General features: G+C 49.1%; 1 protein-coding gene, 1 non-coding gene and 1 pseudogene across 2 annotated transcripts; all 3 read right to left on the bottom strand.

Moving 5' to 3' along the window:
* Nucleotides 1-3885: 3885 nt before the first annotated feature.
* On the bottom strand, nucleotides 3886-5052 carry LOC129472240 (PRAME family member 2-like; annotated as a pseudogene).
* Nucleotides 5053-9598: 4546 nt separating this feature from the next.
* Nucleotides 9599-9705, bottom strand: LOC129472807 (U6 spliceosomal RNA). The gene has a single exon (XR_008654078.1). It is a non-coding gene; the product is annotated as a U6 spliceosomal RNA (small nuclear RNA).
* Nucleotides 9706-11491: 1786 nt separating this feature from the next.
* PRAMEF8 (PRAME family member 8) lies at nucleotides 11492-15689 on the bottom strand. The gene is made up of 4 exons (XM_055261644.1): nucleotides 15612-15689; nucleotides 14267-14577; nucleotides 13308-13883; nucleotides 11492-12391 (listed from the first exon to the last, which is right to left on the bottom strand). The coding sequence occupies exons 2-4, from the start codon at nucleotides 14551-14553 to the stop codon at nucleotides 11830-11832; spliced, it is 1425 nt and encodes a 474-aa protein (XP_055117619.1). The 5' UTR covers nucleotides 14554-14577; nucleotides 15612-15689; the 3' UTR covers nucleotides 11492-11829.
* Between the last annotated feature and the right edge of the window lie 328 nt (nucleotides 15690-16017).

The raw sequence follows: 16017 nt of genomic DNA, 5'->3' as shown, positions 1-16017 counted from the left end.
CATGAAACATGGCAGGTATTTTGAGGGTGTCTAGACAAGAAGATTGAAAGACTTCCTTCTAGATTGAGTTTAAAAATAAAAAAAAATGTAACTACAAAAGAGATAATGCAGACTCGTAAAGCATCACAGTGTCTTTGAGGGCAGAGACAGCAGATACAGTCTTGGCTCCTACTGGAAGGTGAAGCATCATTACTCACAAACATGTTGGGCTTCCCTCCAAATACCAGCTTGGGAAGATTGCATCTGAGTGTGTGAGCTGGGGCAGAGCCCAGAGAGGAGCAGTGTGGTCACAGATAAGGAAGGAGACTTTTCAATCGAAGCATGGATGGTGGCGGCTGTGTATCTGCAGAATTCGGGAGAGAAATGAACCCCTTGGGGGAATCCTGCACCATCCCCAGGACCCCACCGAGAATCCTGCACTCTGGGGGGTCTTTCTACCATGTTCTGGTTGCCTGTGCTTTGTAGAGGCTCCAGACCTGGGAGCGGGTCCCATTTAGCCATGAGAGGGTGTGGGTGGCACAGCTGGCTGCCTCAGGAACATGGGGCACAGGCCTGGCTCACAACCCTGCCAAGGTGGGGTGCTGCCAGGAGTGGATCGTGGTCCCCAGACCCAGCAATTAATAACATCAGGCTCTGTGGTCAACCCTGTGGGGAGCAGATCTTGGAAATGCAGCCTCAGGAGGATTAGCACAGAATCTCCCTTCGAGACCCAGGAACTTGGCACTGTTAGCAGGGTGGGCACAGTGGCCCCATAGCTGGCCAGGTCATTGAACAAGGTGCCATTTCTGCTTCCCAACAAAGGCCCCTGTAGCTTGACCCCAGCTCCACCTACCACCTCAAGCCCATCTTCTCCTCGGGGACCCTCTCTGCCCATCCCTTTGTGCCCGACTGAGCTGCTCCTTGCAGGCGAAAATATAAGGAAAAAACAGATGACTGAAGAGAAGTAAAGAATGGGTGGAGATCACTGGCACACCCGTAATCCCAACACATTGGGAGGCCAAGGTCAGCAGATCACTGGAAGCCAGGAGCTCAAGACCAGCCTGGTCCGTCCTTCCTTCCTTCCTTCCTTCCTTCCTTCCTTCCTTCCTTCCTTCCTTCCTTCCTCCCTCCCTTCCTTCCTTCCTCTCTTTCTCTCTTTCTTTTCTTCCCTCTGTGGCCCAGACTGGAGTACACTCGGCTCGCTGCAGACTCCCTGCGTCCGGCTCCCGTGATTCTCCTGCCCTCGCCTACGGGAGGCCTGGGATTGCCGGGCGCGCCCCACCACCCCTCCCTGGTTTTTCTCCTTTGGCTGGAGGCACAGTTTCGCCATGTCGGCCAGGCCGGTCTCCAGCTCCTGAGGTCGAGTGGTCTGTCCGCCTCGGCCTCCCGAGGTGCTGGGACTGCAGACGGAGGCTCGCTCACTCGGTGCTCGGTGTTGCCCGGGCTGGAGTGCGGTGGCGTGGTCTTGGCTCGCTGCAGCCTCCGCCTCCCAGCCGCCTGCCTTGGCCTCCCGGGGTGCTGGGATTGCAGCCTCTGCCCGGCAGCCGCCCCGTCTGGGAGGTGGGGAGCGTCTCTGCCTGGCCGCCCGTCGTCTGGGTTATGAGGAGCTCCTCTGCAATGGCCGACCCGTCTGGGAGGTGAGGAGCGCCTCTGCCAGCCGCCACCCCGTGTAGGAAGTGAGGAACGTCTCTGCCTGGCCGCCCATCGTCTGGGATGTGAGGAGCGCCTCTGCCCGGCCGCCCATCGTCTGGGATGTGAGGAGCGACTCTGCCTGGCCGCCCCGTCTGGGAAGTGAGGAGCGACTCTGCCTGGCCACTCCATCTGGGAAGTGAGGAGCGCCTCTGCCCGGCCGCCCCGTCTGGGAAGTGAGGAGCGCCTCTGCCCGGCCACCCATCATCTGGGATGTGAGGAGCGCCTCTGCCTGGCCGCCCCGTCCGGGAAGTGAGGAGCCCCTCTGCCCGGCCACCACCCCATCTAGGAAGTGAGGAGCGCCTCTGCCCGGCCGCCCCGTCTGGGAAGTGAGGAGCGTCTCTGCCCGGCCGCCACCCCGTCTAGGAAGTGAGGAGCGTCTCTGCCCAGCCGCCCCGTCTGGGAAGAAGTGAGGAGCGTCTCTGCCCGGCCGCCACCCCGTCTAGGAAGTGAGGAGCGTCTCTGCCAGGCTGCCCCGTCTGGGAAGAAGTGAGGAGCATCTCTGCCTGGCCGCCACCCCGTCTAGGAAGTGAGGAGTGTCTCTGCCCGGCCACCCCGTCTGGGAAGTGAGGAGCCCCTCTGCCGGGCCGCCACCCCGTCTAGGAAGTGAGGAGCGCCTCTGCGGGGCCACCCATCGTCTGGGATGTGAGGAGCGCCTCTGCCCGGCCGCCCTGTCCGGGAAGTGAGGAGCCCCTCTGCCGGGCCGCCACCCCGTCTAGGAAGTGAGGAGCGTCTCTGCCCAGCCGCCCTGTCTGGGAAGTGAGGAACACCTCTGCCTGGCCGCCCCATCTGGGATGTGGGGAGCGCCTCTGCCCGGCCTCCCCTTCTGGGAGGTCTACCACAGAGGCCAGAAGCAATGTGGGGGCTGGACGTGGTGGCTCACGCCTGTAGTCCCAGTACTCTGGGAGGCCGAGGCGGGTTGATCACTTGAGGCTAGGAGTTCGAGACCAGCCTGGCCAACATGGCGAAACATATGAAAAATACAACTGACAAACCAACCAACCAACCAAGCAACAACAAAACAGGTCTACCCTGGAGTCATACTCTAATTTTTTCTATTTTCCTCCCTTTCTGATCCTTTATCCCACTTTCTTTTTCTTCCTCTTCCTTCTCCTTCTTCTTTGTCAAACAGAGGATTGAGTTATTATCATTGTTCCATACAAAGTCCCTCTCTCATTTATTTTCTTTAATTCCCACCCCCTATTTCTATTCCCCGTCTTCCCATGTGCAACCTTCCTAATATGTTTGATATGCATCTTTTTGCTTGTATGTACTTTTAGAAAATGTTTATTGTTTTGTGTGCAAAAAAAAATTAAAAAAAAAAAAAAAAAAAAAAAAAAGACCAGCCTGGTCAACATGGAAAAACCCCATCTCTACTAAAAATACAAAAAGTAGCAGGCTTGGTGGCACTTGCATGCAATCCCAGCTACTAGAGTGGCTGAGGCATGAGAATCACTTGAGCCCTGAAGGATAGGATTGCAGTGAGCCCAGACGGGACCACCGCACTGCAGCCTGGGTGACAAAGACAGATGTTGTTTTTTTTAAAAAAAAAAAAAAAAAAAAGCAAAGATCAAGAATGGGTGGGAATTAGATGTTTTACAGCTGAACCTCAATCACAGACAACAGAGTACGTCGATAGTTTTCCATCAGTAACTCAATAACTAGAGATTTCTGATGTATAATCGCGAAAACAAGTCAATCAAATACAGAGGACACCAGACAGTTTTCACTGAGGTTCTTCATTTCTGATATTTCTTGGTAACCATCCCTGCAGGGATAACGTTGTCATCACTGTAGAACATTAGCTTCTCTTTCTGACTCTGTAGGACATGGGTCCTGTAAGGTCTCATTGACTCCACCTCAATATTTTCCTCCAGTCTTGCCCCCTGCTGTTATGTTTTTTTCCCTCGTACTGAACACTTGCCTGAAGCAGAGTTCTGTGCTTCCTTTAAGTTGCGTGTGGCCTGGTCACAATCACTCATACCAGTAATCCTAGAACTTTAGGAGGCCAAGGTGGGAGAATCCCATGTGCCCAGCGGTTTCAGACCAGCTGGGGCAGCACAGCGAAACCCTGTTTCAAATGTTAATAAAATTTTAGAATTATTAAAAAAGGAAATAAGAAAAAACAAAAATAACTTGCACCTACATACTAGATTTTAGTGTCCAAGTGCCTGGAAGAGAACTTTCGATGTATCTACCCTGCTGGACACGCCTTCCCTAGCAGCAAAGATGGAGCTCCAGTTCCTCAGGTGGTGATGAGTCACAGGAAGGGCAGGGGCGGGGCCAGTGAAGATCCTCTTGGGCTGCCTGACTTCCCTCAGTGTACACATCAGCTCAGTCCGAAGTCGGGTGAAGATCTCCCAATCGACGTGAACCAAGGAATTCAAACTCTTCTCAGGGGCAGGATATGTCTCCAGGCTTAACTTGCTCAGCTCACTGGTGTGGTGCAGCAGGTCCTTCAGGGCGTCCATAGACATGCAATTTCTGCCAAAGTAGAAGGTGGTGAGCTGGGAGCAGCAGCTCAGGCCAGGCAGGATGGCACGGAGTTGGGAGTAGTGGATCTGACAGCCCTCCAACACGAGGGTCTCGAGAGTGGCAGAAACTTTCTCCAGCAGAGCTCCCAGGGGTTCAAGACTGATGCGGAGCAGCAGCACATAGCTGAGATTCAGATGCTTTAGGTAACCGAGGCTTGGGTACTGAGAGAGACACTTCACGTCCTCTTCCAATAGGTAGCCACAAGTTAATTCCAAGTTCTCCAAGGGGTTCTGGAGGCACCTGTGGAGATCAAGAAGTTAGTTCTGGACAGTGATACTAGTTAGATGAAGGTGGTGGGGAATAACTTAAAGGGAAATGTCTGCTTCACCCAAACACAAGTTTATTCCCATCATGTGGTGATAGTCCACATGCAAGTTGCTGCATGATGAGGACTCTGATCATTCAGGGGCTGTCCCAGTTTAGCCTCAACCCTTTCACCATTGCCACCATTGTGGCCCTTTGACCAAGGCCACAAAATCACTAAAGACTCTTTTCTTCTTCTTTTAGCAGAAAAGTTCATCTCTGGCCCACAGGTACCCAGTGGGAGACGTGCACAAAGAACTCAACTCAGCAAGGTCTAGGGTCATCAGCTAGGGCTACCTGCCAGCAGGGGCTCCCTGGCATACCTGTATCTGCAAACCACCTATCACTTTTTACTACTCTCACACCTACTCCCTCACCCTCCATTCAAGAAGCACACATTTCCCACATCAGTTACCTTTCCTGGGGTTCCAAACAACCTTTTACAGACAGGGAATTAGAGACAGGATTATTTGTGATCACTAAGCTGGTGAGGACAGAGTTTCTACTGTGAAATGCACAGGTTTGATGAGCTGTCCCTCCTTTCATACCCTCCTCTATTACCTCTTTTATATCATATCAACTTGAAACACACTTTGTAACAAGAAATTCACACGTGCACCCCCAGTAGAGCTGAAACCCCCACTAACTAGCTAGTACATGATGTAGCTCTCTGGCCTGTACCCCAGGTGACCCTGCTGACCTCATTGCAGGGATCCTGTGATAGCCACTCCAGGACATGGAGCACTGAATGGGACAATGTGTTGACATTCTGGTGTCCCCTACACTGTGACGTCGCCACTGGCTGACACAAAAGTTATGCCTTCTAGCATTTGCTGTAACAAAAAAAGGCTGTGCTGTGGTCTGCAGAGAAAGTGCACGATCCTTTCTCACCTGATCAGCTGTTCCAGGTGCCACTGAAGAAGGTGATCAATTTTACTTTAGGCAATTGGAGGTGTTCCAGCCTGAGGAACACAGAGCTGAATTTGGTGACTAACCGTCCCTCGAGTTCAATGTCTGACGTGTAATGATGGCACGTGGAGAAAACGAGTTTGTGAAGATTCTTCATCTCCTTCAGGTAACAATGAAGCTTCCTTATCAGACATGGCCAGGACATGTTGTGAATTTCCAGCTCCTGAATACTATTCAGCTGGATTATTTTCAATGACTTTCTGAGATATTTAATGGGTGTTAGATAATTCACCAACTTACTACAGCACAGGTGTACTAAACCTCTCCTTTGGTAAACCCACTGAAAGAGGTATCTCAGGCATTCATCCCGGGGTATTTCCTTGAGGCAGACATCTATGAACACCTTTAAGGATGGTGCTCTCCGGTCCTTGGATAGTCCTCTGCTGTCTGCCTCTTACTCATGGCCTCTGGGGAGGAGGGCAGGGCCCAGCCCCCAGGCCATCCGGCCCAGAAATTCTCATCAACATCCCGCAAGTCCAGCACTTGAAGTTTCCACCTCCTGTAGGTAAAGTAAGGGAGAGGCTCAGAATTTAGAAGGACCCATCCCTGACCTTTGCTTTCATTCCCATTGCTCCCTGTTCTCTCTCTGACTTTTCTCAGTCCCTTTTCTCTTTTGATTCATACTGCTCCCCACTTCTAGTCCCTTTACCTTCCACTGGGAAAAAGCAGGTTTCTGTTCCCACAGTGGACCCTGTACGGTGAGCAGTCCTTTCTCTGAGGATCTGGAGAATGGCCAAAGCCTCCCCGAGCTTCCTCACCAGCACCATCAGAAGACTCTGGGCCACCGAGTCAGGCTGGAAAACAAGCCGCTTTATTTTATTTATTTATTTACGTATTTTGAGACCAAGTTTTGCTCTTGTTGCCCCGCTGCAGTGCAGTGGTGTGATCTCAGCTCACCACAACCTCCGTCTCCTGCGTTCAAGCGATTCTCCTGCTTCAGCCTCCCGAGTAGCTGGGATTACAGGCATGCACCACCACGCCCAGGTAATTTTGTATTTTTAGTAGAGATGGTGTTTCTCCATGTTGGTCAGGCTGGTCTCCAACTCCTGACCACAAGTGATCTGCCCGCCTCGGCCTCCCAAAGTGCTGAGATTACAGGTGTGAACCACTGCGCTCGGCCTCAAGTCACTTTACATAGGGTTAAATAAACCTCCTCTGAGGGGACTTTGTGATTTGTAGGAGGTGACTCCCCAGGCCCTTTAGACAGGAATTGGGGACCTTCATGTCCCAACTTCACCTTTGGATGTAGAGAACCTAATTATAATGCATTTAAATGTAAAGCCTCAACCACCAGGTGAAGCTGGGATGTATGTGACATGTGTATTTGCTGACCATACATGCATGCATCCCCCACCCTGTGAATATTCATAGCTGCTCCAATAACCTGCTGAATATGCACACTTGGCAGCCAACAGCTTCAGCGTAGATTCCTGGGTCACCTTCCCTCCCTCCAAGCGCTTGCCTCAGGTCCTGCCTGGAGGCCCATTTCCCAGCGAGTAGGTTGTAAACCTTTAGAAGAAATTACGCTCCCTTTTTCTAAATCTGTAGACCCCACGATTTTTAGTGGATGTCACTGGTGTTAGAAGTGGGATTAAAGGGGACCTCTGATCTCTTCCTGATGCCTCCCGAACCAATGCATCCTGCACTGGCAAGAGCCCCGTGAGCTCTTCTCGGTGGCACCATGGGAAGGCCTCAGGTAAGTCTTCCTGAATTCAGATGTCCAGCTCTTAGGTGGAAGATCTCAGAGACTTTAATTCTTCCCAGCTGGTTCTCTCCAAACAGTCTCTGGAGGGGACCTTCTCCATCAGTTCTAGGTTTTGGGACCCACGGTGCCTTCCCTTCCCAGTTCCCTCTCAGTCCCTGTCCTGGCTCCCTAATTGGGATCTTGGAGGGAATCTCTTTGTTGGTCCTGGATTTGAGGAGGCTCTTCCAGTTCCCTCCATTTGGACTCGATAGAAGATTCCTCTGAGGACCCCTGCCTAGCAGGGAGACATTCAGATCAGACTCCATGGGTCCATCAGGTTTGGTGAAGATGCTCGCCCTCTGGTGGTGCTTACAGGTACACCTGTGGTGAGGGACCTTAGTTCCAAGGGGACAGACTCAGGCCAGTGGCCATCAGGAACCCTGGTGACTCCTTGTTTAAAGACTGTGTCCTGTATTACATGAGATTACATGAGGGGAAATCTGTAAAAAACAGATGAAGTTCATCCATGTGATGACGGCACTGCCGTGACACACAGGTAGTGACCATGGCATCAGGAGGGTGACTTCCTCCATATTCAACGTGTTTATATTATTGGTGGCAGCTCATGTCAACTGCCCGACATTTGCATTGTAGTGGCTATAAAGTGATTTCTTTTTTTTTTTTTAAATAGTTGCTTTATTATTTTTACATTGTCAAGGTTTATACCATTTTTTCTGTAACTGTATTTTCACATTTATTATAGTTGGTTATAAAAATTTATTTTATTATTTTTTTGAGACAAAATCCCGCTCCGTCACCCAGGCTGGAAGCACTGTGTGATCAATAAGCATTTACAGCCACCTGCCAGGCTCTATGCTCTGCTGTGGGACCACAGGGTGACAGAGACACAGTCCCTACCCTTGAAGAAACAATCTCTGTCTACCACATGAGATTGTCAAGGAAAAAAATCATTATCAGACACAACCTAGGCACGTGGTCCAGCCGCCACGCTCCTTGGCATTTACCGAAATGAGAAAACCTAAAACCTGGATGTTTTTAACCAAGACATTCGCAATAGACAAAACTTAATAGGGACCAACATGTTCTTCAGCAGATAAATGGATGTATATACTGTAGCACATCTTGACAATGTAAATTATTAAGTCCTAAAAGACATAAAAAAAATTAAATGCCCATAACCAAGTGAAAGAAGCCAACATGAAAAGGCCACATGACATTCTGGAAAAGGCAAATCTATGGACACAGTAGAAAGCCCAGGGATTGCCAGGAGTCAGTATACAGTGGGATGGATAGAAAGAGAACAGATGATTTTTTAGGGCACTGAAGCTACTCTGCATGATGCTATAAGGGTGAATACATGTCATCATCAACTCATCAGAGCTCACAGAATATACAGCACCAACTGTGAACCTTTAATGTTAATTATGAACTTTGGGTGATAAGGATGCTTCATGTGGTTCATGCATTGGAGCAAATGGACCACGCTGGGGCAGGATGTTGATCCTTCAGGAGTCCACGCTAGTGTGGGGTCATGAAGTATGTGGGAATGATCTACTTTCTGCTCAACTTCACTGCAACCTTATAACTGCTCTGAGAAAATAAATCATATATCCCTAAAAATATTGCACTTCCTTCCAGCTCCAAAATTCTATAAATTTAAATATTTTTAAATGAGAGCATTTCTTATTCATTGATCTTCAAAATCAGTTTAGAAGGTGTCATTTTATTTGAGACTCAAAACCACATTAAGCATTTTTTAAATATACTTTAAGTTCTGGGATACATGTACGGAACGTGCAGGCTTGTTACATAGGGATGCATATGCCATGGTGGTTTGCTGCACCTATCAAGCCGTCATCTACACTAGGTATTTATCCTAATGCTATCCCTCCCCAACACCCCAACACCCCGACAGGCCCCGGTGTATGATATTCCCGTCCCTGTGTCCATGTGTTCTCATTGTTCAACTCCCACTTATGACTGAAAACATGTGGTATTTGGTTTTCTGTTCCTGTGTTAGTTTGCTGAGAATGATGATTTCCAGCTTCATCCACGTCCCTGAAAAGGACCTGAACTCATCGTTTTTTATGGCTGCATAGTATTGAATGATGAATATGTGCCATATTTTCTTTATCTAGTCTATCACTGAAGAGCTTTTGGTTTGGTTCCAAGTCTTTGCTATTATGAACAGTGCCAAAATAAACATATGTGTGCATGCATCTTTATAGGGGAATGATTTATAATCCTTTGAGTATATACCCAGTAATGGGATTGCTGGGTCAAATGATATTTCTAGTTCTAGATCCTTGAGGAATCGCCACACCGTCTTCCACAATGGTTGACTAATTTACACTCCCACCAACAGTGTCAAAGCGTGCCTAATTTCTCCACATTCTCTCCAGCATCTGTTGTTTCCTGAAAAATATGGAACGTCTCACGAATTTGTATGTCATCCTTGCGCAGGGGCCCTGCTAATCTTCTCTGTATCATTCCAATTTTAGTATATGCGCTGCCCAGGCCAACACAAACAATTTCTTTTTTTTTTTTTTTTTTTTTTTTTTTGAGATGGAGTCTCACTCTGTCCTCCAGGCTGGGGTGCTGTGGCACGCTCTCAGCTCACTGCAAGCTCTGCCTCCTGGGTTCACGCCATTCTCCTGCCTCAGCCTCCCGAGTAGCTGGGACTACAGATGCCCACCACCATGCTGGCTAGTTTATTGTATTTTTAGTAGAGACGGGATTTCATCGAGTTAGCCAGGATGGTCTCTATCTCCTGACGTTGGAATCCGCCCACCTCGGCCTCCCAAAGTGCTGGGATTACAGGCGTGAGCCACTGCGCTCAGGCCACAGACCTTTTTAAAATATTGCACTGCATACTTTAAAATACTAAATTCCCATTATAAGTTAAGATTTCAATATACATATATTCAATATATATAAAATGTGTTATATATAAATCGCAATTATTTATTCTCTATAAACATTTACATAACAGCAGATTTTTGGAGATACCACTCAATATCATCCTGTTTGCATCAATAAATTACACCAGATGATCTGACCAACCAGCAGATGGCACATGAGTCTCATGGGTTGGAAATTTTTATCTCACGATCACTAGAGATGAACTCAGTCCTGCCCCGTCCACCCCACCCTGTGCTGGCTGCTGAGGCTCTGCTGTTTGGGAGAATCACAATTAAGTGGTGGTGGCGGCGTGTAGAAGTTGAGTCCCATTGCCTGCCCTGGGTTCCTGCTGCCTCCCTGTTATCAGGAATAGAAGGTGAGATTGAAGGGTGAAGAATGCTGGGACTTCTATTAGGAAGGAAACAAAAAGAACAAGATGCATGTATTGAGCTCTTACTGTATGCCAGGCCCCATTCCAGGTCCTGACCGTGTACCATCTCACTGGGTCCTACAATGGTCTCATAGGGTGGTGGCATCATCATCTTCATTTTACAGAGAAACTGAGCCTCTTGGCTGTTTCGTGCCCAAAAACACCAGCCCCTGAGTCCTCAGCGGGGTTCTGCACTTAGGTGCCCTTTTTGGAGGGTCCCTCAGCACAGGTGTGGTCATTAATTACCCACAGGCATTTGATCGTTATCCACCGTCTGAGGATGTGTGATTCCTACCACGATGCACTAGTCTTCCTTGATAGGGAGAAAAAGGAGGAGTTAAGCAAAGGTCTGTCATTGATGTTATAGGTATTATATGCCTACATAATGTAAGCATTTTGCTAAAAGGGAATTTGGATGTCTTTATTGGCCACAACTACTTTAATTCAGCAAGGGCTGCTACCCACCGTGAGGACAGGCATGGGTTGGTGATGCCATGAGGCTCCTGCTCATACAGTGTGGAGCTCCCTTTCCGGGGCAGGGGCCACGCCTTGGACAGTGAAGTCCTTTCTCAGCACATGTAATGGTCAGGAACTGAGGGATCTGAATGCAGTCATTGAGAATGAACAGGGTCTCTGCATCGGGACACAATGAGGGCACCTGAAGGGGCTTAACTTCAGTGGCTGACACTCACTTTCCACTTAGAATGCTCCAGGCCCTGTGTGTGTCTCTCATGTATATTAACCCACTAAATAGGCACAGAGAAGAGCAAGAAGGTAACAGATGCCCAGAGAGAAGTAAAGAAAAGGAAGGAATTGATCCAAATGATCAAATTTCATTTTGATGGCTTGATTTCTGGGAGCTGAACCTCATCAGTCACAGACAAATCAGTGTGTTATTTCCTCTATCGGTAACTGGACTTTTTTAGGTTTAAATTGTTTAATTGTTAAGCCACGTTAAGCAATTATGGAGGACACTGGAAAGTTTCCACTCAGTTTCCTTTATTTATGACTGTTCCTTTACAACCATCTGTGCAGGGATAACCCTCTCATGTGTCTCTCCTACCTGATTCTCACTCAAGCAATTCAGATTCCCATTTCTGATTCTCTGGGACACAGGTCTCTAAAGAGCCCATCCACTCCAAGTCAACTTTTCCCCAAGTCCTGCCCCTCCTGCATCCCCGTTCCCTTTCCCGTTCACACTGAACAGGCATCTGAAATGATGGGTCTGTGCTCCCTTTAATATGCACTCATGGCCTATGATTCGGTTCCCAAATGACCAGAAGAAAGCTTGAAATATATCCACCCTGATGGCATGCATTCAACAGAGGCAGTGACTGGGCTCCAGGTCATAGGAGGCCCTGATGCCACAGCGAGGGCAGGGGACGGTGCTGAACACAATGATCTTGGGCTGCCTTAAGTCCCTCAGTGTCTTCATCAGCTCAGCCCCAAGTTGAGCAAATCTGCCCCAGCAGAGAGCACCCTGGGCGTCATAACTCTCCAGAGGGGCAGGATACAGCTCCAGGCTTAGCTTGCTCAGCCCGACGGTGTGGCGCAGCAGGTTCTCCAGGGAGGCCATGGAGATGAGGTTCCCACAGAGGCTGAAGGTGCTGAGCTGGGAGCAGCGGCTCAGGGCAGGCAGGATGGCGCTGAGTTGGGAATCCACGATCCCACAGTCCTCTAAGTCCAGGGTCTGCAGCGTGGCCTCAACTTGCTCCAGCAGAACTGCGAGGGGCTCAGGGCTGAAATGGGTCAGTGTGATGCCCCTCAGGTCCAGCTCTTTTAGCTGACGGATGCTCGGACACCAAGAGAGATGCTTCAAGTCTGACTCTGACAGCAGGCAGTCGGTCATTACGACCATCTCCAAGGGGGCCTGGAGACACCTGGGAGAGAAGAAGAAGGAGTTAGAGGAGAGTGGTGGGATGACTTCAGGGTGAGAGATGACACTGTTCACAATCCAAGGCTGCTCTGCTCATCCGAGGATAGTCAGCACCTGGGGTGTGGGAATGGAGACTCTGCTCCTTCAGTGCAGTCCCAATCGAGGCTCAGTCCTTCACCATCACCGAGGTGACTGGATCAAAGTCCATAAACTTTAAGCCTCCCTTTCCTCATCTGTCAGGTAGAAAACCACATCTCTGGGCCACAGGAGCCCAGTGGAGACAGAGGCATAAATGACAAACCCAGGCAGGATCCTGCAACATCAGCTGGGGTGGCCAGGCTGCAGGGAACCCTGACACACCTGTATCATCAGCAAACCTCTTTCACTTTCACCATTCTTCACTCCTGCTCCCTCATCCTCTATTCTATCATCATGCATTTCCCATAAATTAATTATCTGACCTGGAGCTCAAAACAGGGAGCTGACAGGGAGACACAGGATTTTGCCTGTTCACTAGGCAGGTGAGGATAGACCTTATATTTTAAAATATAGGAGTGTGATGGGCATTCTCTTCTTTAGTGCCCTCTTCACCTCCCTATTTCCCATCATCTTAACTTAGACACACATCCTCGGGAGGAATTCACAAATGCACTCTCACTGGATCTAAACCCTGCAGTAGCTTCTTAGCTTGGCACCTTCTTTATAGCATCTAGCCCAGGAGATCCCTCTGACTTTATTGGGATGGTTGTGTGATACCCATATCAGGACAGAGCCACTAACAGGACAATGTGTGGACATTCTAGTGTCCCTTCACTGTTACCTCCTCACAGGCTGGCTCACAGTGCATGCCCACTGGTGTTTATTGTAACAAAGAAAGGCTCTGCTGTGGTCTGAAGAGAAAGCTCCCCATCCTTCCTCACCTGAGCAGCTGGTCCAGGTGGCCTTCGAGGAAAGAGACAGAGTGCATAGACAGATTCTGGAAATAGTCCAGCTTGAGGAACTGAGAGGTGAATCGGGCAATGAACTGCCCCTTGTTTTCTGGGGGAATGCAGGCAGATGCACGGATGTTGAAGAGAACAAGTTTGCGGAGATTCCTCATCTGGCCCAGGTAAGGGGCAAACTTCACAAGAATGGACAGCTCCCAGGGGCAGCACACTTCCACCTCCTGGATACAGTCTAGCTCCACCATGTTCAGGACCTCTATGATCCTGTGGATGGGCATTCCAAAAACCTGCAGCTCCTTGCAACACACATGCAGTAAGCCTTTTCTCTGCTTGCCCCACTCTAAGAGGTGAGTGAGGCATTCATCCAGTGTCCTGTTCTTGAGGCAAAGGTCTATGAACACCATCAAGGGCTGCTGCCCGCCTGTCCCTGGACAGCTCTCTGCTGTGTGCTTCTGACTCAGAGCCTCCGGGAAGGATGCAGTGGCTCCAGACAATATGCTGCAGAAGTTCTCATCCACATTCCTCAAGTCCAGCACTTGAAGTTTTGACCACCTGTGGTTAAAGGAGAAGAGAGGCTCCAAAGTAAGGGAAGGACCTGAGCTTTTATTTGCATCCCAGACATCAGCTGTTCCCCTCCCTGCCACTTTTCCCTCTCTGATTTTGTCCAACGCCTTTTCCCCCTGGATTTTGCCTCATCCCCATTGCCTGTAGCTTTCAGTGCCACTAGAGGAGAAGTTCCTGTTTCTTCAGTGGACCCTGCATGGTGAGCAGTCCTTTCCCAGAGGAGCTGGGCAATGGCCAAGGCCCCTCTGAGCTTCCTCACTGGCACCATCAGAAGCCTCTGGGCCTCCACTGTGCCCCTCCCCCTCCTGAAACAGCCTGTCCCTACCCTGGACAACAGGGCCCTCCCCACCTGACCACCTGGGTCACCTCACCTGGGGCGAACCCCCTGGGCCAGCAGCACATCAACTCCCTCCAGCACAGCTTTTAAGGTCTCCAGATGAGGCGACTTCATCAGGGACCCGAGAGGGAGGCGGGTGAAAGGCCAGGCCTGCACCATCGTTTTCAGGGTTTCACAGCATCTCCTGCTGAAGGCCTCCACGAACAGTGTGGGGAAGAGATCCCTGGGCAGCCTCTCCATGGCAGAGATGGCCAAGGCCTGGTCCCTCAGCAGGCTCTGCCTTGCCAGCTCCAGGAGTCTGGGTGGGGCGCTGATGCTCATCTTGATGGATCTGCAAGGGAAACCCTAGAGGACAAATCCATAGAAAACGCATCACTCTCAGCCAAATACGATCACCTCGTCTCCTCCTGTTGCCAATCTCATCGCTCTGGTGGAGGTGGAAAAGCCCTCCATTCCCCCCGATTCCATTCTCCACTTGGTGGCCACAAATCTGTATGTGTGCCCCTGCGACTGCCAGAAAGAATGTCTTCCAAACACCGAGGAGGGGAAAAGGTGACCAGTGGCCCATTAATTTCTACGCATTGCTCCACTGAATCTCAGGATTACCGCTATCTGTCACTCAGGATCCTGAAAGCTAAGCTCCACCTTTGTGAGGGACATTTTTTTGTTACTTACCACCCCAAAAAAATGAGAATGAGAGTGTCCTGTGGACCCACACAGCCTGCATTCTCAGTTTACACAATTAGCATGCTTGGGGAAGACTAAAGTAACCCCCTAAAATCAACATCGTTTGTTTTTATTTTGAAAAATTATAAGAGAAATTATCAAAGCATTGTGGCAGCATTCTAGAGCACTTGGAAGGTAGGGATGGAAACACTAAGTCTCAGAGAAAGGATCCAATACACATCCCTTCCACATACTCACAATCACCCACTTAGGGACAGAGTCTAAGGGAAGAGGTAAATCCCAGGTTCAGAACAAGGCTACTGAGAATGGTGTACGGGAGATCTAAGGTTTCTGTAAAAACGGAAGCCTGACTAATAAAATCATAATACCACCAAGTGTGTGAACTATTGCTGAAGGGCACAGAAACCAATAATTTCACATGTCAAGACATAAAAATCCATCCAATCATAAATTTTTAATATCTTTTTAAAAAAACTGCTTCAATAAGAGTTTTGAAATGAGAAAAATGAAGCACAAATCAAAATTTGAGGGATGAAGTCAAAAGTATATTTAGAGGAAAAATCAAAACCTACATCTGTTTAATTGAAAAAACAGACAGGAAATTGTCTGTGCCACTTTGGGCTGCATGTCACCATCCCTGACTGGCTGGCTGCAGATCAGACGGGCATGTTCCTAAGAAGGTGGTGACTTACTAGATCTGGACTCCGTTTGCAGGGTGCTGGGGCCTCTCAGAGAACCAGGCAGTAGCTCCAGGCACCAAGGCTTTGGGTCTCTCCTGTGCAAACTCAGGAGCTTTTATTGATGTTTCTAACCACACCCTCCCCTTCTCAATCACCAGCTTCCAATCAGAAAGTGATACCTGATTAGATTCCGAAGTTCCTCCCAGTTAATCCTGATTGAGTTTCCCGCTTTCTTCTGATTCATTGATTAAATTAGATGTGCGTTTATGAAAGTGAAAGAATAAATGATAGGGTGAAAGTCCAAAACTCATTAATTCATTTATTCCCCAAACACTGATGAAGTTTGACAAATATGTGACCTTCATAGTGACATGGAAGGTTTAATCTGTTCCTGGCATTAGAAAGAAAAAACAAAACC

Source organism: Symphalangus syndactylus, chromosome 22 (genome assembly GCF_028878055.3).
Source record: "Symphalangus syndactylus isolate Jambi chromosome 22, NHGRI_mSymSyn1-v2.1_pri, whole genome shotgun sequence".
Taxonomy (NCBI): domain Eukaryota; kingdom Metazoa; phylum Chordata; class Mammalia; order Primates; family Hylobatidae; genus Symphalangus; species Symphalangus syndactylus.
The sequence above is the reverse complement of the archived record's forward strand: the minus strand, read 5'-3'. Positions and strand labels throughout refer to the sequence as shown.